Source organism: Geotrypetes seraphini, chromosome 1 (genome assembly GCF_902459505.1).
Source record: "Geotrypetes seraphini chromosome 1, aGeoSer1.1, whole genome shotgun sequence".
NCBI classification, from domain to species: Eukaryota; Metazoa; Chordata; class Amphibia; order Gymnophiona; family Dermophiidae; genus Geotrypetes; species Geotrypetes seraphini.
In genome coordinates this window covers 193,567,886-193,591,816 of record NC_047084.1, presented here as the reverse complement: position 1 = coordinate 193,591,816, position 23,931 = coordinate 193,567,886, and the positions used below count along the sequence as shown (strand labels likewise).

The window sequence follows — 23,931 nt, the reverse complement described above, 5'->3', positions numbered from 1 at the left end:
CTGAGTGGACTGTGTGTAGGGCCTAGTCCACTCAGTGTAAAAAGTCAGTGCTTGCTCACAGTCCAAGGTATGCAGTACACTTTTGCCAGAATTGGTATGAGGTTTGGGAAAGAATGTTGGCAGGACAATTGACTGATTTAGATGGAACTCTGACACCACCTTAGGAAGGAACTTAGTGTGAATGCAGAGAACTACGGTACTCTGTTATAATGGAACTTAGTGTAAGGTGGATCCACCACTAGGGCCTGAAGTTCACTGACTTTGCAAGCTGAAGTAACTGCCACCAAACACATAACATTCCATTTCAAGTACTTCAGTACATAGGAATCGAAGTGGTTCAATAGGAGCTTTAATCAACCGGGTTAGGATGATGTTGAGGTCCCAGGATACTGCCAAAGGTTTGACAGGGGGCTTTTCAAAAGCAAACTTCTCATGAATTGAATAACTAGAGGCTGTCCAAAGATAGGTTTACTTTCTACACAAGAATGATAAGTACTATTCACACTAAATTGAATCCTTACTCAGAAAGGTGTAGAAAGTACTCAAGCAAATTATGTGCAGTGCCTGAAAATGGATCTAGGACCTTGCTCTTACACCAGATGGCAAACCTCCTCCATTTAAAAGAATAACACCTCTTAGTGGAATCTTTCTTGGAAGCAAACAGAACCTTGGAAATAGACCCCCCCCCCCCCTCAGTTGCAAGGAGGCAAACTCTAAGCTCTCAGTATCCAGGCTGTGAAGGCCAGAGACTGGAGGTTGGGATGTAGAAGAGACCCTTTGTCCTGAGTGATGAGAGTTGGAAAACAGTCCAGTCTCCATAGTTATTCAAATGAAAGTTCCAGAAGAAGTGGTAACCAGATCTGCCTTGGTCAATATGGTGCATTGAGAATCATGGTTCCCCTGTCTTGTTTGAGTTTCAACAAAGTCTTCCCCATAAGAGGTATGGGAGAATATGCATACAGAAAACCCATTCCCCAATGAGGAGAAAGACTAGAAAAGACTAGCATTGGATGCCTATCATGTGACCTGAGCCTGGAACAGTACTGATGGATTTTGTGATTGAATAGAGTTGCAACAAGATCCACAGAGGAGGGCTGGATTCACCTGGATTTCTTGCTCCCTATCTCTCAAATTTCCCCTGTGATATCTAGCATGTCTGTCCTTCCCTTATCCCCCTCCCTCATTATTCCTAGCATTTCTCTCTTCTTCTCCCTCTCTGAACTCCTGCATCTCTCTCCTTCCCTCCCATGATTTTCAGCATCTCTCTCCTTCATGATCTCCAGTATGTCTTTTCTTCAATTTCCTGCATCTTTCTCCCATGATCCCTTGATGTACAGCATGTCTTTTCTTCCTGTCCTGCCCCTTGATCTCATAAAGGTATGCCCCCTTCCCCCCATTATCTATAGCATCTCTCTTCTCCCTCTGCCCACCCCACGTTGTCCAGCATGTCTCTTTCCCCCTACTAATTAATAATTTCACTATCTAGCTTATTCCCTTTCTTTTCATACCCTTCCACTCATCCAACCCATGCAACAGATTATACTCTTCACATACTCCTCCCTGTTACAACCAGTCAGCTTTTTTTTATCTCTGTCTTCTTTCTCTTACCCCCATACCCCATGCAACAGAATGTCTGTCCTCCCTTCCCTCCATTATCCATAGCATCTCTCAACTCCCTGTGTCCACTCCCTTACCCCCCGGTTGCCAGCATGTCACTCTTTGCACCTTACTAGTTAATTATTACACTATCCAGCTTATTCACCTTCTCTCTCTTCTCTTACCCCCCCCCCCCCCACCACCCTCTGCAACAGATTCCCCTCTCCCTTCTCCCTTCCATTGCCTATGGTCATTACACTTTGCTTCTTTCTGGGAATGTCGCCCCTCCACCTCCCACACACACTTCTGTCTTTCTGCAGGGAATCCTGCTGACATGTTCAGTCGTTCTCTCCATGATTTTATTTCCAGCTTCTCTCTCCTCCAGGAATCTTCAACATCTCTTCCTTTCCCTCCTCTTTCCTGAAAAATGCTTCCCACTTTGTACCTCTTTCACTCCCCCCCTCCATCCACCCAATGCAGCAGCTTCCTCTATCACTTTTATTTGTCACCTCTTTCAGCCGCAACAGCCTCTGGCTGCCACTCCGCAGAAAGTCCCTGTGCTGATGATGTCTTTGGTTCTTCTCTGCCAGTCCCACCCACACGGAAAATGAATGCCATGTCATGGGGGCAGTACCCTGCAAAGCAGGACTGAAGACGTTGGTAGGGGGACTCCCCGTGAAAGTACTGAGCAATCAAAAAAGAAGAGGATTCCTCTAAAGGTCTTTGGGGGGGATTTTTTTTTGCCAGTTGGTTGAGAGTAGAATGATGCGGGGACAAAAATTCATCCCTGTCCCCACATTTTCATCCCTGTCCCCTCAGTGAAGTGCATATTTCATCCCCGTCCCCGCAGTTTTCATCCCCGTCCCCTCAGTGAAGTGCATAATTCATCCCTGACCCCACATTTTCATCCCCGTCCTCCTAGTGAAGTGCATATTTCATCCCCGTCCCCACAGTTTTCATCCCAGTCCCCATAATCTTAATTTTCTTACCCATGTGTCCCCGCTCAAAGCAAAAACATGATTTTATGCAATTTTATGAGCCTAGGGCATTGTAAGCAAACATTTTAAGCCTATATATATATAGACTCACAGGGAAGTTGAAAAGAATGCCATACCCTGCATGCTTTCCCTACGTATTCGTATGTAGTTTATAGGTACTCAGAATAAAATTAAGATACTGGATGTTTAGTGCAGCTTAAAAAGAATACTGCTCCCCACTGTATATGCGGCAGTCGTTAAAAAAATGGGACAATATTTCTGTTACCGATTGTTTTATGCACACTGTATGAACTCCAGGGAATTATGTATTAAAAAAGCAAAAACAAAAAAAAAAATCAAAACAATGTACTGAAAAACAACATATTGAACAGAATATTTGCAGTATTCTGGAAATATATGGGGATATTTTAATATGTGGCTTGCCAGTCCAGTATCTTCCTGTTGGCCATATGAACAGTGATATTTCAGCAGCGCTAACCATTATCCTTGGGGCTCCTTTTACTAAGGTGCGCTAGCGTTTTTAGTGCACGCACAAGATTAGTGCGCTATAGCGCACGCTAGCTGAAAAATTACCATCTGCTTAAAAGGAGGTGGTAGCGGCTAGCGCATGCGGCATTTTAGCGCACGCTATTCCACACGTTAAGGCCCTAACGCACCTTTGTAAAAGGAGCCCTAAGTGTTTTTGGTAGCCTTTAGTAAGCGGCTAAATTACCAAAAGATTAATTACAGCTAATATAGATAATATGAGAGCTGCAGGCTGAGACCCAGGGATGTCACTGTTGCTCCTTGAAATCCTGGACAAGCCACTCAATCATCCATTGAATCAGATACAAAACTTACATTGTAAGCCATCCAGGATGATGAAAATACCTACTGCACCTGAATGAAACTTGCCTTAAGCTATTACTGAGAAAGGTGTGAGCTAAATCCAAAATCCAGTAACAGGCGTGCTGTGCTGTGAAGTAATACAGAACACTGCAAATGTCACCCAGGACCTGAAGAGCAAGTCTACCGTACAATGATAGCAGTGACATCCACCTACATCCACCGTAACAAGGACCTACGTATGAGAACACAGTACCAAACACTACAACGCGTACTGGAACATCAATAAATCTACTGGAAAACTAAAGAAGCCAGATTTGTACAGATCTATCCTGCAGAGTTAATGCTAACAGAAGCAGAGAAGAACAGACAGACCCTCAAACAGTATAGAATAACTAACCGCAAATTAAAAATAGGAACACACAGAAAAATATTAAACAGAGACTGGATGGATTCCTGAGGGATAAAGGGATCGTGGGATACTGAGAAAGCTAACCAGAAAATAAATGTAGAAACCCAACCAGGTCGTGCAGGTGCAAGACCGGAGGGCTAGGACTTTGATAGGAAGATAGGACTCAATTAGGAAACCAAGGAGGCATGGGGGCCCCTTCTGGTGATTTAGACAGGTCGTGAACTGTTTGGGCCGCCGCGGGAGCGGACTGCTGGGCAGGATGGACCTATGGTCTGACCCGGCGGAGGCACTGCTTATGTTCTTATGATTCCTCAAGCAGCAACAATGCAACACCAGAGAAAGAGAAAAAGTGATATCCCCCTGTACTGTGCAAAACATAAAGATAGTAGATGTAAATATCAAAAACTGACATATTACAATCACTGCATTAAAAGTTAACACCTATTGTATCATTCTCTCCCTCCCTCTCATACACTCCCTCTCATACACCCCCTCAACAGCTCTCTCTCTCCCTCTCCCTCCCTCGCACCCTTGGTCCAACATCTCTCTTCTCCGTTCCCCAATGCAGCATTCTCTCTCTTTCTCTGCCTTGTCCAACATCTCTGCCTTTCTCCCACTATTCACCATCTCTCTTCCCGTCTTTTGTGCCCTGGGTCAAACATCTCTCCCTTCTACCATAATTCTTAAACATTTCTCCTTCTCTCCCTTATTCCTCAACATTTCTCTCTCTTGCTCCTCTCCTTGAAGTCTGTCTCCCTCCTCCCTACCATATATTGTATGTGACATTTTCCCTTTCTTGCCCCTCTCCACCACATGTCCAGTACCTCTCCCTTTCTTCCCTCCATCCCATGTCCTAAAATCCTTCTTCTCTTGTCCTTTGTTTCAACCGAGTGCATCATCTTTCTCTCCTATCCCTCCCCCACTACACTTACAGCTAACGCTCTCTCTTGCAGGTTCCTGCACCTCCCTCTCTTCACTCTCTGGCTTCAGTGGGTTACAGTCAGCAGAACCTGTCGCTAACCAGGAAGCTTCTCTGTTGCATCCTGCTCTGGCAGAATCAGGAAGTTGTAAATAGTGGCAGAGGAGAGGCTTCCGGGTTAGTGGCAAGCAGCCTGAAGCAGTCACTGCTGCTGACTGACTTGTTGAAGCTGGCCAGTGGAGAGTGAAGAGCGAGAGGTGCAGGGACCATGGTACCCAACCTGCTTTCCTGATGCCGATGTGGAAAGGGGGGCACGTGCATGTGGGCAGCCAGGTCCACCCATCATTGTACCCCTGCCCTTCCTGTGCCATCTATTCATCATCTTTCCCTCCTGCCCTACTCTGCTTGCCATCTGTCCATGTCTCCCCTCTCCTGCCATCTGTCTCTCCCATGTACCCCCCAATGGTCTGACGCTGACCCAACCCCCCATCTCCCATGCTCTACCTTTTAATGTCCCCAGTGATCTAGTGGCTTCTTCAGGAGCAGGAAAGAGCTCAACTCTTTGCTGCCCCCATTGCTGATAGAGCCGGCCGCAGCTGCCGGTCCAAAGATTCTGAAAATGGCTGCTGAGACTTCATGGGCAGCCTCGGCAGCTATTTTCAGAATCTTTGGACTGGCAGCAGCAGTGGCTGTAGCCACGGCGGGGGCAGGAAAGAGTTGGGCTCTTACCTGCTCCTGAAGAAGGCACTCGACCACTGGGGACATTAAAAGGTAGGCTTGGGGAGGGTGCCCTGCTGCATCCCCATTGCTGCAGTATTACCATGGCAGCGATTCCTGTTTCCATGGCACTACCATGGAATGGCCAACAGTAATATCGTGCATAATTGGCAATTTTGGGTAACGGTGACTGTGTCACTCTCTAGTTTGAGCGTGACAGTTAACTGGGATCCAACTATATATTGATTCATCCTTTGTCCTGTGTGTGTCTGTCATAATTAGATTGTAAACATCTTTTGCGTGTTTAATATACAGCGCTATGTGCATCTGGTAACACTATAGAAATAATAAATAGTAGCAGTAAAAATAAGATAGATGCTTTGTAATTTTGAAAATGGTCATATTTGCTACTGGATTTTTGTGCATCTTGCACAAAACATCCAAGCTCAGATTTGGACATAATATCGAAAATGCCCCTTCCACATAGAAATAGAGGAGTTAATGTTTTAACAATACATGCAATTTGCCGGTAAAAAGGAATATATATGTCTTCAAAATTTAGTGAAATCAAGAGCTCCTTTTATCAAGGCGCGGTAGGAGTTTAACGCGCGGAATGCCGCACGTTAAACCGCCTGCCGTGCTGGTCGCTAACGCCTCCATTGACGAGGCGTTAGTTTTTTTGGCTTGCCACGAGGGTTAGCGCGTGATGAAATGTCCGACGCGCTAACCCCCGCTAGCGCACCTTGATAAAAGGAGCCCCAAATCTAATGCTGAAAATTAAAGCGAACAAGGGATGCGCTTACATTTCCATATTTCCATTTTTTAAAATGCCAGTTATAATAACTCCAATGAACAGCTTGACGGAGCTGGAAAATGATCCTGCCACACCCCAGACGTGTTCCTTTGAAAGTCTGTTTCCCTGTAGTCCTACTCTGAAAGCTATTCAGCTTAACAATAATCACTTTGGCAAGGTTCCTTTAAACGAAACAGTATACAGTATTCATGGCCAACATAAACATCTTTTCTCAGCTTTCATAGGTTAATGTCAAAGCTTATATTCTGTGCCACATAAGAACAAGGTTATCATAGCACCATCAGCCACAAAACATAACTGCTGCTACTGAGGTCCACATAGCTGTTTCAGACGTGCTACATTCTGTAATAATGCTGGCTAACAGAAATAAGATGCAGTTTTGTGCGCTCTTCTTATCCCTTCTGGGCTGTGTTTTATCCTGTGTCACTACTTATGTGCCCATGTGGAAGAACCTCAACTTGGACTTAAATGAATTAGAGATCTGGACCATGGGACTCTGGCAAGTTTGTGTGGTCCAAGATGAAGGAGGCATGGAGTGCAAGGATTACGACTCCTTCCTGGCGCTTCCTTTAGAACTCAGGATTGCCAGGGTTCTGATGTTCCTAGCCAATGGACTGGGGGTCCTTGGCCTCCTGTTGTCAGTCCTCGGTTTGGACTGCTTGAAGTTTGGAGCAGGGAAAGAAGAGCTAAAGAAACGGCTGCTCTTTGCCGGAGGAGTATTTTCCTGGCTCTCGGGACTCACCACTCTAATCCCAGTTTCCTGGATTGCATACAGTACAGTGGAAGAGTTTTGGGACGAGACTATTCCCGAGATTGTCCCCAGGTGGGAGTTTGGGGAAGCAATGTTTATGGGATGGTTCGGAGGATTCTTTCTTCTTCTTGCAGGCTCACTGCTGATTTGTACAGCCTGTTGCACCGATGCCCAGCAGACATTCCCTGCGCATTATGTACCCAGACAGCTTCAAAATCAATATCTGCACTACAAACCCAGATATCCGGACCTGAAAATCTAAGACTTCAAAAGGAACTATGCTCTCATTTTGCAATGCACGAGAAAAGGAGTTGCACATATACAGTAGTTCAAATTTCTCTGCTACGTTATTTGGATACATTTTTCCTGTATAACTGGTAAATGACTTTTGTATCACCATACTGAACTTTACATCTCTCCACCCTTAGTCAATAATATTTATCACTGTAACTGTATTTATGTTTAAATAATGCTGTAATTGTATAGATCAATAGTAAATCCTAATACAATTAAATAGAAGAATCTATTTTAAATGGCAATGCACAAAACATTCTACATTCCCATTCAGAAAAGTAAGTGTTATGACAACCATTGTAACTATGGATTAGAGCTACTACATATGATCATACAAAAACTATGGGCTCCTTTTACGAAGGCGCATTAGGGCCTTAATGCGCGGAATAGCGCACGCTATAATGCCCCGCGCGCTAGTCACTACCGCCTCCTGTTGAGCAGGCGGTAGTTTTTCAGCTAGCGCACGCTATAGCGTACTAACCCGGGGCGTGCCCTAAAAACGCTAGCGCACCTTTGTAAAAGGAGCCCTATGTGGATGGATACGGTATATTTCAGGCTTTTTTTCAGAGGAAAACTTCAAAAACAGAAAGATTTTATTTTTTAATGTAGTAATTATTTTTGCTAAGGATGCATAAGGCTGATACTGTATAGATAGGTCCATCACTATAAGCATTTTCAAGCTAGAAAATAGTTTAACCTAAGGTTCCAAGCCTCCGTCTTCAAGAGGTTAGACATTTGACCTAAATAGAACATCAGCTGGCTCTTTCTAGAGATGGATGGATTATAAAATATCATTTGTGTATATATGGGAGTTCAAATTTTATTTAATTTTATTGCCAGACAATGGAACATTTCTTTTTAAATAAATATTACTGAGAAAAACATTGTTACAAGTTACCTTTCTGCATGTGTATAATGTTTGTATGAAAGTTGATAGGTTCTAGACAAGGACAGATATTTGCTAAGCTGCACTAAGGAGGTAATGTGGGTTTTTTTGTATGGTAGACAGTAGTGCAGTAGTCGCTACAGCTTCCAAGAGCACATTGCAGCTAAAACAGTTGGCACTGAAGATTGCCCGACATTCAGCAGAAGCGTTTTAAGGAAGGCGATCAATTTAACATTAACCGAGTAAAAAAATATTTTGAGAAACACTTTCCCCGAAGAGGTTCTGCAGTATAAGTGAAATGGTTGAGCCACCATTGGATTTAAGCTAAGGGGCTCATAATCAAAACATCCAGACATCCAAAACCCGCCTAATGGGCTAGATTCACGAACCTGCTCGATCCGGGCAGGTCCGATGAATTCACAAAGCCCCAATATGCAGATGGGGGCGTTCGGTGGAATGCCCCCATCTGCCTTCCTGGATTGCTCGATAGCGATCCCTGCGCATGCGCTGGACCTCAGGGCCGGCTTAGATTTTTTTTTTTTTTTTAAAGGCGATCATTTTAATGGAGCCCGTGGTTTTAACCTGCTTAAGCCCGCGGGTTAAAACCATGGGCTTGCAGTGTGGGGAAGGGAGGCAGGCAGGCAGCGTGTTTGGGGCTGCAGGACAGGGGCTGACAGGGCAGAGAGCAGGGTAGCAGAAGGCAGAGCAGCCGGAAAGGGCTTCAGCGACTGGTCTTCAGCAGTTGCTTTTTTTTTTTTTTTTTAATCGGCCAGCCCAGTCGGTGTTGCAGGGTTTTCTTTAATGAATTGTGTCCCTGCCTACTTTGCATGCCGTTGACCTCATTTGCGTGTGCGGATCGGAGGATGGTCTGAAGAGAGGTAAGTGAATCAGGCCAGGGTCGTTAAAGGGTCGCAAACCGATCAGTACAAAATTGGTTTGCTTTGTGAATCTAGCCCTAAGTCGACACTTGGACATCCTAATCAACAGGATGTACAAGTGCCAAGTTTTGAAACCAACTTTCTAGACTTCCAGCAGGACTTCTAAGCCACTGTGCGTCCAGAGCTCAAAGGGGATGTTGGGAAGAGTGTTATGGGTAGCTTTTGGGCAGGCTCTGGGCAAGCTTAGACTTAGGTGTCCTGCAAAGACAATCAAATGTTTTGGCAGACATCCTGGACAGAACTTTTGAGTTAGACCTGTTTTAAAAGGGTATACTGTAAGTGTTAAAAAGGTACCCGAAATGACCATATAACCACTGCAGAGATAAAGACCCATACACACTTCCTCACGCCCAACAAAGATCAGAATACAAAAGTACATACCTGTCTCTCAAACAACAGCACCAGCTATAGGAAAACCTAGAAGACCTACACACAGGTGTCTTAAGCAGCCTGGTGGGTGGGTAGTGAACTATAGAGATGAGTAGCAAGTCCCATAAGCCACTCTACTGCATTTATGGTGGAAAGTGTGAGTCCACCAAAAAAACCCTCTACTGTCATATACCGTATTTTCACGCATATAACGCGCGCATTATACACGATTTTACAAACCGTGCATAACCGTGCGCGTTATACGTGTGAGCGCGTTTTACAACTTTTTTTTTCCAATCAGCATCCCCCCTGCGAACCGGCATCTCCCCCCCGCTCGCATCACCCCCCCTCCCCCGCAATCCTATATCCCCCCCAGCACCGCAAAACATCTCTTACCCGATTGGGCACCGGCACCAGCACCAATGCACAGGACGTGCCAGTGCCAGTGCCCGAAGATCCTCCCTCATTGGTTTGGGCTGGGCTGGGCTGGGCGGTGCGGTGTGGGAGAGATCCTCCTTCTTCCTGCGCCGAGCTGGACTAGGCTTTGAGTATTTGCGCATGCTCAAAGCCTTCTGGTCTCGCTCTCTCCGAGGAGGATGGCCGGTTCGCAGGGGGGATGCCGGATCGGATTGAAAAAAAAAAGTTGTAAAACGCGGGTAAGGGAGCGGGGGGGGGGGGAGGATGCCGGTTTGGAGTAGGCGGGAGAAGGTTTTAGCATGCGCGGTATATGCGTTTGCGCGCTATATTAAATTTTATTACATAAATTTGTGTTCCCCGCGCGCTATACCCGTGTGCGCTTTTTACACGGGTGCGCGTTATATGGGTGAAAATATGGTAGGTGCCACCTGCAGCCATAAGGACAATTGGGGTGGTAAACAGGTGGGTATATTGGGTTTTGGGGGGCTCACCATAACCTATAAGGGTGTTCTGGTGAGATGTTTATCTGGCACCCTTTATGTAAAGTTTGTCCCACTGCTCTGTTGCTATGTCTGGGTCCATTACAAGACTGCCCTCTCCCATGTCCAAATGGCCTTGTTCTGGGCGTTTGGGACTTGGACAAAATTTTGGTCAAAAATGCGGTATAAAGATAGATGTCCCGGCAGCCTGAGCACCTCAGTCGTCTGGATGTCCAGATGGAGGATTTTCAAAAGCAAAACTATTTCTGGACGTATAGCGGTTCACCTTTCAAAAACAGGTATTGTCTCGCTGCCAACTTTAGACGGCTTTTATCGCCATGCACCCAAAGTCGGACTTAGACGCACTATTGAAAATGCCCCTCCGCGTGTTTTTTGAAGTTTAATTTTTATAGAGTTGTATTGAATTGCGAATACTTATTTATATTAGATATGCTTCAGTACATCAGTTAAAAAAACAACAGCAAAGTTTTTTTTTTTGGGGGGGAACCAATGATTTGATGCACAACCCTATTAAAGACATAGATGATACAGCTATATCTGGGTGTCTGAGGTCCCTTTTTCTTGTCTGTATTATATACCTTAATTGAATTTTACATTTAACACTTTCCTCTCATTGTATGATATAGTTAGTTATCACATTGAATTGATGGTTTTTCTCTATTGGTTGGCTTAGCATAATACTTATGAAATACCTAGTAAGCACATATTAGAACAGGGGTAGGGAACTCCGGTCCTCGAGAACCGTATTCCAGTCGGGTTTTCAGGATTTCCCCAATGCATATTCAATGCATATTTGAATACCTAGTAAGCATTGAATATGCATTGAATATGCATTGAAAGCAGTGCTTGCAAATAGATCTCATGCATATTCATTGGGGAAATCCTGAAAACCCGACTGGACTACAGCTCTCGAGGACCGGAGTTCCCTACCCCTGCATTAGAACATTCAAATAACATAGATATGACACTAATGCTTTCCTACAATACAGCTTATCATGTATCCAAGGGGCTAAGTGCAGATATTAGATGGGGACAAGAATGGGTAGAACCGAGTCCATGGGGATAAACAGATGGGTGGATTAACTCAAGGTAAGTTGTTTGTACCGTTAAATAAGATATAAGGAACTGATCTAAGTTATAGTGTGTGTAGCAAGCTAGTCCTGGTGTATGATATGTGTATAGCTAGTTACCCTATATATTAAAAGCTTGGGAGAAGAGCCAGGCTTTCATTGTTCTGTTCATTCTGGGTAGGTGGACAGTAGTTTACCCCCAACAATATTCTCTTTCCCTTCACCAACTGAATTTCTGTTCATAGAATTTCCACACTGCAAACAGTTTCTTGTATAATGTTTATTCTGTTTGGCTCAATGCCCTCTTTAGCATACAGGGCTCCTTTTACAAAGGTGTGTTAGGGCTTTAACGTGCGGAATAGCACGCGCTGAATTGCCCCATGCGCTAGACCTTAACGCCAGCATTGAGCTGGCGTTAGTTCTAGAAGCGTAGAGCGGGTTTAGCGCGTGCTAAAATCCTGCATGCGCTAAGAACACTAGCGCACCTTAGTAAAAGGAGCCCATAGTGCCACCACACACTGCAATATCATTTGTGCCCTGGCATCACAGTATCCCTTTGGGTGTTTTCTTCGAACCAGCTAAAGGAGACGGAATAACTCTTGTATGAAAAATGTCTAAATAAGTTAAAGATTCTTCAGCTTGGAGAAGAGAAAGCTGGGGAAGATATGATAGAGTGGAGTAGAACAGGTAAGTACAAATCAATTGTTTATTCTTTCAGAAAATATACAGACTAGGGGATACTCCATGAAGTTACAAAGTACTACATTTATAAGAAATAGGAGAGAATATTTTTTCACTCAACACATTTTTGTTAAGCTTTCAAATTCATTGCTACAGAATATGGTAAAAGAAGTATAATAATACTAGTCTTTTAGCCCGTTACATTACCGGGTGCTAGAATATATGTCTGTCTGTCTTTCTTTCTATCTGTCTCTCTCCCTGGCCCCCTTTGTCTGTCTGTCTTTCTGTCTCTCTCCCTGCCCCTGTGGCTTTCTTCCTTTCTTTCTGTTTCCCTCCCACTGTCTTTCTTTCTCCCTCCCTCCCACTGTCTGTCTGTCTGTCTTTCTTTCTATCTGTCTCTCTCCCTGCCCCCTATGCAGCAGCAGCATTTCTCTCCCCCAACTTCCCTGTGCAGCAGCCACAGCACCATTCCCTCCCTCTCCATTTCCCTGTTCAGCAGCATTTTCCCCCAACCCACTTCCCTGTGCAGCAGCAGCATTTACCTCCCCCTCCATTTCCCTGTACAGCAGCATTTCCCTCCCCCACCCCACTTCTCTGTGCATCAGCAGCAGTATTTCCCTACCACTCCACTTCTTTGTGCAGCAGCAGCAGCAGTATTTCCCTCCCCCCACTTCCCTGTGCAGCAGCATTCCCTCTCCCTCCATTTCCCTGTGCAGCAGCATTTCCCTCCCCCTACCCCACTTCCTGTGCAGCAGTATTTCCCTCCTACTCCACTTCATTGTGCAGCAGCAGCAGCGGTATTTCCCTCCCCCTCCACGTCCCTGTGCATCAGCAGCAGCATTTTCTCCTACCCCCTTCCCTTTCCGCGGTCTGGCCTGCTCCCTTAATCCCTTGCCGCCCCCCTTCCCCCCTCCCTTTTCTTCCCACGGTCCGACTGGCTCCTTATTCCCTTGCCGGAGTTTATTTTTAAGTTTAAAGGTGCCACGGTGGCTCCTTTCACGATCACCGCCTGCATCGGAAACATTCTCTGACGCAGGTGCGGCTCGTGAGAGGAGCTGCCGTGGCAGTTTTTAAACTTAAAAATAAACTTCGACCGGGCGTGAAGTGTAAGGGAGCCGGCAAGACTGCACATCACCATGGGGTCTGCGAGAGAGGGACCGTTGTATGCGCACATGCGCACTCCTGCTGGCCATGGATCCACAGATCACGGATTACGCAGGTAAGAGTGCGCATGCCGCTTAGCGTTTTATTATATTAGATAACAAAGTTTGGATAACTCTAGTAAAAAGTCAATGGAATGTTATTAAGGCAGACTTGGGGAAAACAGCACCAAACAGAGCTACTTCTGGGATCCTGCCAGATACCAAGATGAGAATTGGCCATATTGGAAACAGGATATTGAGCTTCCATGTCCCTTAGTCTGAGTATGATGATTCATGTTGTTATGTTTTTTGTTGGGGTTTTTTTTATCTCGCTGGTCTTGCATCTCCTCTTGGATATACATCTTTAGATTTCAAAGTCTCACAGGCCTTCTGATACAGATTCTGCACCATTTAGTTAATTCTGTTCTGGACTGATTCAATTCTTTATATATTCTTCTAGAGGTAAGGCCTCCATACTGGTCCAATCACTAATCTTGAGCATCCTAGACTACTGTAATATCATCTACCTAGATTCATTTAAAAAAACCATCAAACGCTTAAGACTCGTTCAGAATGCAGCCATTCGACTCATCTATAATCTCAAAAAATCTGACCATATAAGCCCCTTCTACAAAAAACTGCACTGGCTGCCTATGGAGGCGAGGATTATCTTCAAATTTGCTTGTCTCTGTTTCAAAACCCTAACAGGCTCGTCTCCAATCTACCTATCAGATCACTTTGTCCGTCCTGGCCCCACCCGCACACGTAACGCCCACTTGTTTGCCTTCCCATCCCTAAAGTGCTGCATCTACAAGAGATTCCTTGACAGATCCCTGGCGTTCTAGGCATGCAAATGGAACAAATATCTATCCACTCTCATCTCTAATTCTCCCTCCTACCAAACTTTCAGGAAGTCAATCAAAACTTATCTCTTTGACAAATATCTCTGACTCCTGCCCTCCTTGTAACTCTACTTTTAACTATGCCTTGTACCTCCCATCTTCCTGCACCTCCCACCTACCTGCCTCCTCCCTAACTGCACCTCCTACCTACCTGCACCCGACTTCCTAAGCCACGCCGATTGACTTGTTTATAACCTCTCTATCTCCTTCTTGCCTGCTCCCGACTTGCTAAGTTATATTGATTGATTGACTTATTTGTAAATTTCGCTGTAGATGTACAGTCTCTTGTCATGTAAACCGCTCTGAACTATTCTGGTACTGCGGTATACAAAAATAAAGTTATTATTATTATTATTATCATAACTGGGCATAATATTCCAGTTAAGGCCTTACTGATGACCAATGCTAAATTTATTTTTTTCCACTAGTTATACTCCTCTTTATGTACCTTAGCATCCCTCTGGTTACTGCCTTGTCATACTATTTATCAAGGTGTCTGTCCTGCTTTTATAACAAACCACACAGAAGCAGAAGGTCAAAACAATTTTCACTTCTTTAGTTAAAGCATTAGCTCTTAACTCATGGACCTCAGTAGTGCCATTCCATGCTATTAAACTTTAAGCATGCAAGACCCCTGATCGTCATTGGTCCCATGTAATTGTAATCATTTTTTATAGTAGTTTTTACTTTCAATTTATAATATATTTAGAGAATAACTTATCTTTTCGCTACGCGGGTGGGGGTACGCACTCCGACGTAGACTACGTTTCGCCCTTTCGGGCTGTATCAAGGAATCCCCCTGCAGAATGTTAGAAATAATAATATCATTATAATGCCATTTTATTATATTATATTGCACTTTAGTAATATTTAACATAGCTCTAAGTTACCTCAAATATTCCAGCTCATGCTCCCCGCGTCTGATTTACAAACAGGAAACATGGCCGCGGCGTTCACAGCTTTAAATCTCCTAACTACTCCCTAAACGTGATGACATCAGACTTAACGTAAAAACGCCCCCCTGTTCTTATTTAGCCTCATATTAAAGTCGCCCATTCTATTTCGGCATTCAAACCAGCGGGAATTACTGAATTTAAAGAAAAAATCCATTTTTGTTCCCTATAGTTTAATTTGCTTTTAGAGTCGCCCCCTTCCCATCCCACATGAACCTGATCTATAACCCTCCATCTTAGATCCATAATATTATGATTATTATCCCTCCAGTGTTGTACAAGGGGTGCCTCAAGATTACCAGTATTTATGCGAGATTTGTGCTCGGTCAGGCGAACACTAATCTTCCGACTAGTCCTTCCAATATACAAAAATTGACATGGACATTGTATCATATACACGACCATTGAGCTTTGACAGGAGGTGTTAGAAAAAGCACGATATGTTTTATTCGTCCCAGGATGTCTCCAGGAAGGACCGGTAATGGCATATTCACACCATTGGCAGTCATTGCATGTTGAATGTTCAAACATAGAAGATTCATCTCTTATTTTAATCTCAAACTTATGTTGAGATAAAATCTCTCCTACAGTTCTCCCTCTTCTATATGAAGCAATGGGGAGATTTTGAAACTGAGGGTTAAGTTGTAAAATTGACCAGTGACGTTTCACAATCTCAAAAAAAGAAGTACTCAAGGTAGTATAGGGAAGCACCATAATAATACGATCTTCTTGAGTATCAGTCCGTTGATCCCTATCCCTAAGTAACAGGGCCCGTTGGGCAAATTTAGCTCTTAGATAGGCTTTACGAATGGCTTTTTTGGGATAGCCCCTTTTGAAAAAACGTTCACCTAAAATCTTAGACTGCTTTTCAAACTCCTCCTGAAATGAACAAAGCTTTCTAATTCGCAAAAATTGACTGGTAGGAATGTTAAATTTTAGGAAATATGGATGAAAACTAGTAAAGTGGAGAAAATGATTTTTGTCTACTTCTTTCCTATATAGGGTAGTATATATTTGATGGTTTATATCTCTCTTTATTAGTATATCCAAAAATGGAATATTTTCATGATGATGGGTCATAGTAAAAGATAAATGAGGGTTAAGGGAGTTAAGCCAACTCAAAAATACTTGCAACTCGGATTCAGATCCGTCCCAAAAAATCAAAATGTCGTCTAGATATCTTTTCCACAGAAGGACATGTTTAAAATTTTGAGCAGGATATACTTGCTGTTGTTCAAATTTTTCAACATAGAGACTTGCCACAGAGGGTGCCAGAGTCGCTCCCATCGCGACACCCTGTATCTGATTGTAGAATTCTCCCTTATACCAGAAATAATTCTGGTTTATCACCAAGCGAGCAAGTTTCATCAGCCAGTCCTTATTAAAACGGCCCAAGTCTTTCCTTGCAAGAACCTCCTGTATAACTTCCAAAGCGGCATCCTGGGGGATACAGGTATAAAGAGAAGAAACATCTAAAGTCACAAAAAATGTGACCTTCCTAGTATCCCTCATTTCATCCAGGATCCGTAGCAAATGAGCTGAATCTCTTATATATGAAGCGATGTTCAAAACTTCAGATCTCAGGAAGTAGTCTATAAATTTTGACAGGGGCTCCAACACTGAAAATTTAGTGGAAACAATTGGGCGGCCTGGAGGGGACTGGAGCCGTTTGTGCACTTTAGGAAGCATATAGATTTTAGGAGTTACTGGGCAAGTCTCAATGAGAAAAGCAGATTCCTTCTGGGTAATAAATTTATTCTGAAGACCTTCTTTGACAAGTTGTTCAATGTCAGATTTCAAAACTTCCGTCGGATCCCTAGATAGCTTCTGATAGGCTTTCTCATCTGCTAGTTGTCGGCAGACCTCCACATCATAGGATTCTCTGTCCTGTATGGTGATTGCTCCACCCTTATCAGCTCTCATGATCATAATATTAGTATTATCTTGGAGCTCTTTCAGCGCTATCCCTAAATTCTTAGAAAGATTATATTTCCTTCTTTGAGAGTAATGTTGTCGTTCCAAAATTTCGAGATCCTGCAATACAAGATCCCTAAACGTAAGGAGAAAAGGTTTAGGGGCTTCACTCGGACACCATTTAGACGATCTCTTCAGAATCGACATATCAATATTACAAGGATGTTCATCAAAAAATACCTTCAATTGAAGCTTTCTAAAGAACCTAAAGAAGGCTATTCTCATTTTGAAAGGGTTATAATCAACTGTAGGAACAAATCCCAATCCGAATTGTAACACCTGCGTTTGAATGTCCGAAAGAGAGACAGACGAAAGATTAATAATCAATGCCTCTGAAATTGTTTCGATCGTAGGTTTGGACCTATCTGGTCCCGAGGTTTCTGGGGTAGTTTCCCCCTCCCTTTGGGTATCTCGTTTATTTTTATAGATGAAGTCGAGTAATCATCAGTGCTTGACTGGATACTAGATCCTCCAGTTGTTTCTCCACTACTACCTTCTGAGCTGGCTGAGGATCCATCAAAAGCCACCTTCCTAGCGTTAACATCATTGGCAGATGAGCGCGAAATACCTCTATTCTTATTCCCCGCCGGTTTCTTCATCCAGGAATAGACCCTATCATATTTATAATCGCGCTCATCTCTCTGGAACTTTTTGATTTTATTAATTCGCAATGACTCCTTGAAATTAGAGATCATCTCATCAAGATTTTTACGTTTCAATGTTAACTCTTCATCAGCTTGTTGTTCTTGTGAAATCATATTCTCTATGTGTTTAATCTGCTCACGAAGCTCATTTTCCACATTTGAAGTGGTTTCAATAAGTAAGATCATCAGATCTCGACTGCATCGATTGAGAATTCCAGTCCACTTGTCCATGAACAATTTGTCCATGGTAAAGGTTTTAGGTTCTTTTAAGACTCGAAGACCTCTCGGGATCATACTTTTACGAAGATATTGTACAAGTGTACTTTCGTGTAATTCAGCACGAATTAGCCTTTTCCAAACATTCTCCAGATCAGCCCAGGAGCTAGTCATCACTATTTCTCCTCCACCATCTTCCAACAGACATGGTCTAAGTAGAATCTGTTGGAACTGTTCTTCAGAGTAACCTTCAAAGCTAGTTTTATGAGCCATATTTCTTTTGTCAAACAATTTCGCTGTGGCTGTAGTGTTCTTAAAGCCTTCCGAAATCAATTATAACAAACCACACAGAAGCAGAAGGTCAAAACAATTTTCACTTCTTTAGTTAAAGCATTAGCTCTTAACTCATGGACCTCAGTAGTGCCATTCCATGCTATTAAACTTTAAGCATGCAAGACCCCTGATCGTCATTGGTCCCATGTAATTGTAATCATTTTTTATAGTAGTTTTTACTTTCAATTTATAATATATTTAGAGAATAACTTATCTTTTCGCTACGCGGGTGGGGGTACGCACTCCGACGTAGACTACGTTTCGCCCTTTCGGGCTGTATCAAGGAATCCCCCTGCAGAATGTTAGAAATAATAATATCATTATAATGCCATTTTATTATATTATATTGCACTTTAGTAATATTTAACATAGCTCTAAGTTACCTCAAATATTCCAGCTCATGCTCCCCGCGTCTGATTTACAAACAGGAAACATGGCCGCGGCGTTCACAGCTTTAAATCTCCTAACTACTCCCTAAACGTGATGACATCAGACTTAACGTAAAAACGCCCCCCTGTTCTTATTTAGCCTCATATTAAAGTCGCCCATTCTATTTCGGCATTCAAACCAGCGGGAATTACTGAATTTAAAGAAAAAATCCATTTTTGTTCCCTATAGTTTAATTTGCTTTTAGAGTCGCCCCCTTCCCATCCCACATGAACCTGATCTATAACCCTCCATCTTAGATCCATAATATTATGATTATTATCCCTCCAGTGTTGTACAAGGGGTGCCTCAAGATTACCAGTATTTATGCGAGATTTGTGCTCGGTCAGGCGAACACTAATCTTCCGACTAGTCCTTCCAATATACAAAAATTGACATGGACATTGTATCATATACACGACCATTGAGCTTTGACAGGAGGTGTTAGAAAAAGCACGATATGTTTTATTCGTCCCAGGATGTCTCCAGGAAGGACCGGTAATGGCATATTCACACCATTGGCAGTCATTGCATGTTGAATGTTCAAACATAGAAGATTCATCTCTTATTTTAATCTCAAACTTATGTTGAGATAAAATCTCTCCTACAGTTCTCCCTCTTCTATATGAAGCAATGGGGAGATTTTGAAACTGAGGGTTAAGTTGTAAAATTGACCAGTGACGTTTCACAATCTCAAAAAAAGAAGTACTCAAGGTAGTATAGGGAAGCACCATAATAATACGATCTTCTTGAGTATCAGTCCGTTGATCCCTATCCCTAAGTAACAGGGCCCGTTGGGCAAATTTAGCTCTTAGATAGGCTTTACGAATGGCTTTTTTGGGATAGCCCCTTTTGAAAAAACGTTCACCTAAAATCTTAGACTGCTTTTCAAACTCCTCCTGAAATGAACAAAGCTTTCTAATTCGCAAAAATTGACTGGTAGGAATGTTAAATTTTAGGAAATATGGATGAAAACTAGTAAAGTGGAGAAAATGATTTTTGTCTACTTCTTTCCTATATAGGGTAGTATATATTTGATGGTTTATATCTCTCTTTATTAGTATATCCAAAAATGGAATATTTTCATGATGATGGGTCATAGTAAAAGATAAATGAGGGTTAAGGGAGTTAAGCCAACTCAAAAATACTTGCAACTCGGATTCAGATCCGTCCCAAAAAATCAAAATGTCGTCTAGATATCTTTTCCACAGAAGGACATGTTTAAAATTTTGAGCAGGATATACTTGCTGTTGTTCAAATTTTTCAACATAGAGACTTGCCACAGAGGGTGCCAGAGTCGCTCCCATCGCGACACCCTGTATCTGATTGTAGAATTCTCCCTTATACCAGAAATAATTCTGGTTTATCACCAAGCGAGCAAGTTTCATCAGCCAGTCCTTATTAAAACGGCCCAAGTCTTTCCTTGCAAGAACCTCCTGTATAACTTCCAAAGCGGCATCCTGGGGGATACAGGTATAAAGAGAAGAAACATCTAAAGTCACAAAAAATGTGACCTTCCTAGTATCCCTCATTTCATCCAGGATCCGTAGCAAATGAGCTGAATCTCTTATATATGAAGCGATGTTCAAAACTTCAGATCTCAGGAAGTAGTCTATAAATTTTGACAGGGGCTCCAACACTGAAAATTTAGTGGAAACAATTGGGCGGCCTGGAGGGGACTGGAGCCGTTTGTGCACTTTAGGAAGCATATAGATTTTAGGAGTTACTGGGCAAGTCTCAATGAGAAAAGCAGATTCCTTCTGGGTAATAAATTTATTCTGAAGACCTTCTTTGACAAGTTGTTCAATGTCAGATTTCAAAACTTCCGTCGGATCCCTAGATAGCTTCTGATAGGCTTTCTCATCTGCTAGTTGTCGGCAGACCTCCACATCATAGGATTCTCTGTCCTGTATGGTGATTGCTCCACCCTTATCAGCTCTCATGATCATAATATTAGTATTATCTTGGAGCTCTTTCAGCGCTATCCCTAAATTCTTAGAAAGATTATATTTCCTTCTTTGAGAGTAATGTTGTCGTTCCAAAATTTCGAGATCCTGCAATACAAGATCCCTAAACGTAAGGAGAAAAGGTTTAGGGGCTTCACTCGGACACCATTTAGACGATCTCTTCAGAATCGACATATCAATATTACAAGGATGTTCATCAAAAAATACCTTCAATTGAAGCTTTCTAAAGAACCTAAAGAAGGCTATTCTCATTTTGAAAGGGTTATAATCAACTGTAGGAACAAATCCCAATCCGAATTGTAACACCTGCGTTTGAATGTCCGAAAGAGAGACAGACGAAAGATTAATAATCAATGCCTCTGAAATTGTTTCGATCGTAGGTTTGGACCTATCTGGTCCCGAGGTTTCTGGGGTAGTTTCCCCCTCCCTTTGGGTATCTCGTTTATTTTTATAGATGAAGTCGAGTAATCATCAGTGCTTGACTGGATACTAGATCCTCCAGTTGTTTCTCCACTACTACCTTCTGAGCTGGCTGAGGATCCATCAAAAGCCACCTTCCTAGCGTTAACATCATTGGCAGATGAGCGCGAAATACCTCTATTCTTATTCCCCGCCGGTTTCTTTAATAGCATGGAATGGCACTACTGAGGTCCATGAGTTAAGAGCTAATGCTTTAACTAAAGAAGTGAAAATTGTTTTGACCTTCTGCTTCTGTGTGGTTTGTTATAATTGATTTCGGAAGGCTTTAAGAACACTACAGCCACAGCGAAATTGTTTGACAAAAGAAATATGGCTCATAAAACTAGCTTTGAAGGTTACTCTGAAGAACAGTTCCAACAGATTCTACTTAGACCATGTCTGTTGGAAGATGGTGGAGGAGAAATAGTGATGACTAGCTCCTGGGCTGATCTGGAGAATGTTTGGAAAAGGCTAATTCGTGCTGAATTACACGAAAGTACACTTGTACAATATCTTCGTAAAAGTATGATCCCGAGAGGTCTTCGAGTCTTAAAAGAACCTAAAACCTTTACCATGGACAAATTGTTCATGGACAAGTGGACTGGAATTCTCAATCGATGCAGTCGAGATCTGATGATCTTACTTATTGAAACCACTTCAAATGTGGAAAATGAGCTTCGTGAGCAGATTAAACACATAGAGAATATGATTTCACAAGAACAACAAGCTGATGAAGAGTTAACATTGAAACGTAAAAATCTTGATGAGATGATCTCTAATTTCAAGGAGTCATTGCGAATTAATAAAATCAAAAAGTTCCAGAGAGATGAGCGCGATTATAAATATGATAGGGTCTATTCCTGGATGAAGAAACCGGCGGGGAATAAGAATAGAGGTATTTCGCGCTCATCTGCCAATGATGTTAACGCTAGGAAGGTGGCTTTTGATGGATCCTCAGCCAGCTCAGAAGGTAGTAGTGGAGAAACAACTGGAGGATCTAGTATCCAGTCAAGCACTGATGATTACTCGACTTCATCTATAAAAATAAACGAGATACCCAAAGGGAGGGGGAAACTACCCCAGAAACCTCGGGACCAGATAGGTCCAAACCTACGATCGAAACAATTTCAGAGGCATTGATTATTAATCTTTCGTCTGTCTCTCTTTCGGACATTCAAACGCAGGTGTTACAATTCGGATTGGGATTTGTTCCTACAGTTGATTATAACCCTTTCAAAATGAGAATAGCCTTCTTTAGGTTCTTTAGAAAGCTTCAATTGAAGGTATTTTTTGATGAACATCCTTGTAATATTGATATGTCGATTCTGAAGAGATCGTCTAAATGGTGTCCGAGTGAAGCCCCTAAACCTTTTCTCCTTACGTTTAGGGATCTTGTATTGCAGGATCTCGAAATTTTGGAACGACAACATTACTCTCAAAGAAGGAAATATAATCTTTCTAAGAATTTAGGGATAGCGCTGAAAGAGCTCCAAGATAATACTAATATTATGATCATGAGAGCTGATAAGGGTGGAGCAATCACCATACAGGACAGAGAATCCTATGATGTGGAGGTCTGCCGACAACTAGCAGATGAGAAAGCCTATCAGAAGCTATCTAGGGATCCGACGGAAGTTTTGAAATCTGACATTGAACAACTTGTCAAAGAAGGTCTTCAGAATAAATTTATTACCCAGAAGGAATCTGCTTTTCTCATTGAGACTTGCCCAGTAACTCCTAAAATCTATATGCTTCCTAAAGTGCACAAACGGCTCCAGTCCCCTCCAGGCCGCCCAATTGTTTCCACTAAATTTTCAGTGTTGGAGCCCCTGTCAAAATTTATAGACTACTTCCTGAGATCTGAAGTTTTGAACATCGCTTCATATATAAGAGATTCAGCTCATTTGCTACGGATCCTGGATGAAATGAGGGATACTAGGAAGGTCACATTTTTTGTGACTTTAGATGTTTCTTCTCTTTATACCTGTATCCCCCAGGATGCCGCTTTGGAAGTTATACAGGAGGTTCTTGCAAGGAAAGACTTGGGCCGTTTTAATAAGGACTGGCTGATGAAACTTGCTCGCTTGGTGATAAACCAGAATTATTTCTGGTATAAGGGAGAATTCTACAATCAGATACAGGGTGTCGCGATGGGAGCGACTCTGGCACCCTCTGTGGCAAGTCTCTATGTTGAAAAATTTGAACAACAGCAAGTATATCCTGCTCAAAATTTTAAACATGTCCTTCTGTGGAAAAGATATCTAGACGACATTTTGATTTTTTGGGACGGATCTGAATCCGAGTTGCAAGTATTTTTGAGTTGGCTTAACTCCCTTAACCCTCATTTATCTTTTACTATGACCCATCATCATGAAAATATTCCATTTTTGGATATACTAATAAAGAGAGATATAAACCATCAAATATATACTACCCTATATAGGAAAGAAGTAGACAAAAATCATTTTCTCCACTTTACTAGTTTTCATCCATATTTCCTAAAATTTAACATTCCTACCAGTCAATTTTTGCGAATTAGAAAGCTTTGTTCATTTCAGGAGGAGTTTGAAAAGCAGTCTAAGATTTTAGGTGAACGTTTTTTCAAAAGGGGCTATCCCAAAAAAGCCATTCGTAAAGCCTATCTAAGAGCTAAATTTGCCCAACGGGCCCTGTTACTTAGGGATAGGGATCAACGGACTGATACTCAAGAAGATCGTATTATTATGGT

The 23,931-nt window shown here is 42.6% G+C and overlaps 1 protein-coding gene across 1 annotated transcript; it reads left to right on the top strand.

Moving 5' to 3' along the window:
- The first annotated feature begins 6,573 nt into the window (after positions 1-6,573).
- Positions 6,574-8,201, top strand: LOC117362051 (putative claudin-24). Its single transcript, XM_033948224.1, has one exon. It carries the CDS (start codon positions 6,632-6,634, stop codon positions 7,292-7,294), a length of 663 nt encoding a protein of 220 aa, XP_033804115.1. The 5' UTR covers positions 6,574-6,631; the 3' UTR covers positions 7,295-8,201.
- The last annotated feature ends 15,730 nt before the right edge of the window (positions 8,202-23,931 follow it).

Coding starts and splice junctions, on each gene's coding strand:
- LOC117362051 (XM_033948224.1), top strand. CDS start 6,632: ATGCTGGCTAACAGAAATAAGATGCAGTTTTGTGCGCTCTTCTTATCC.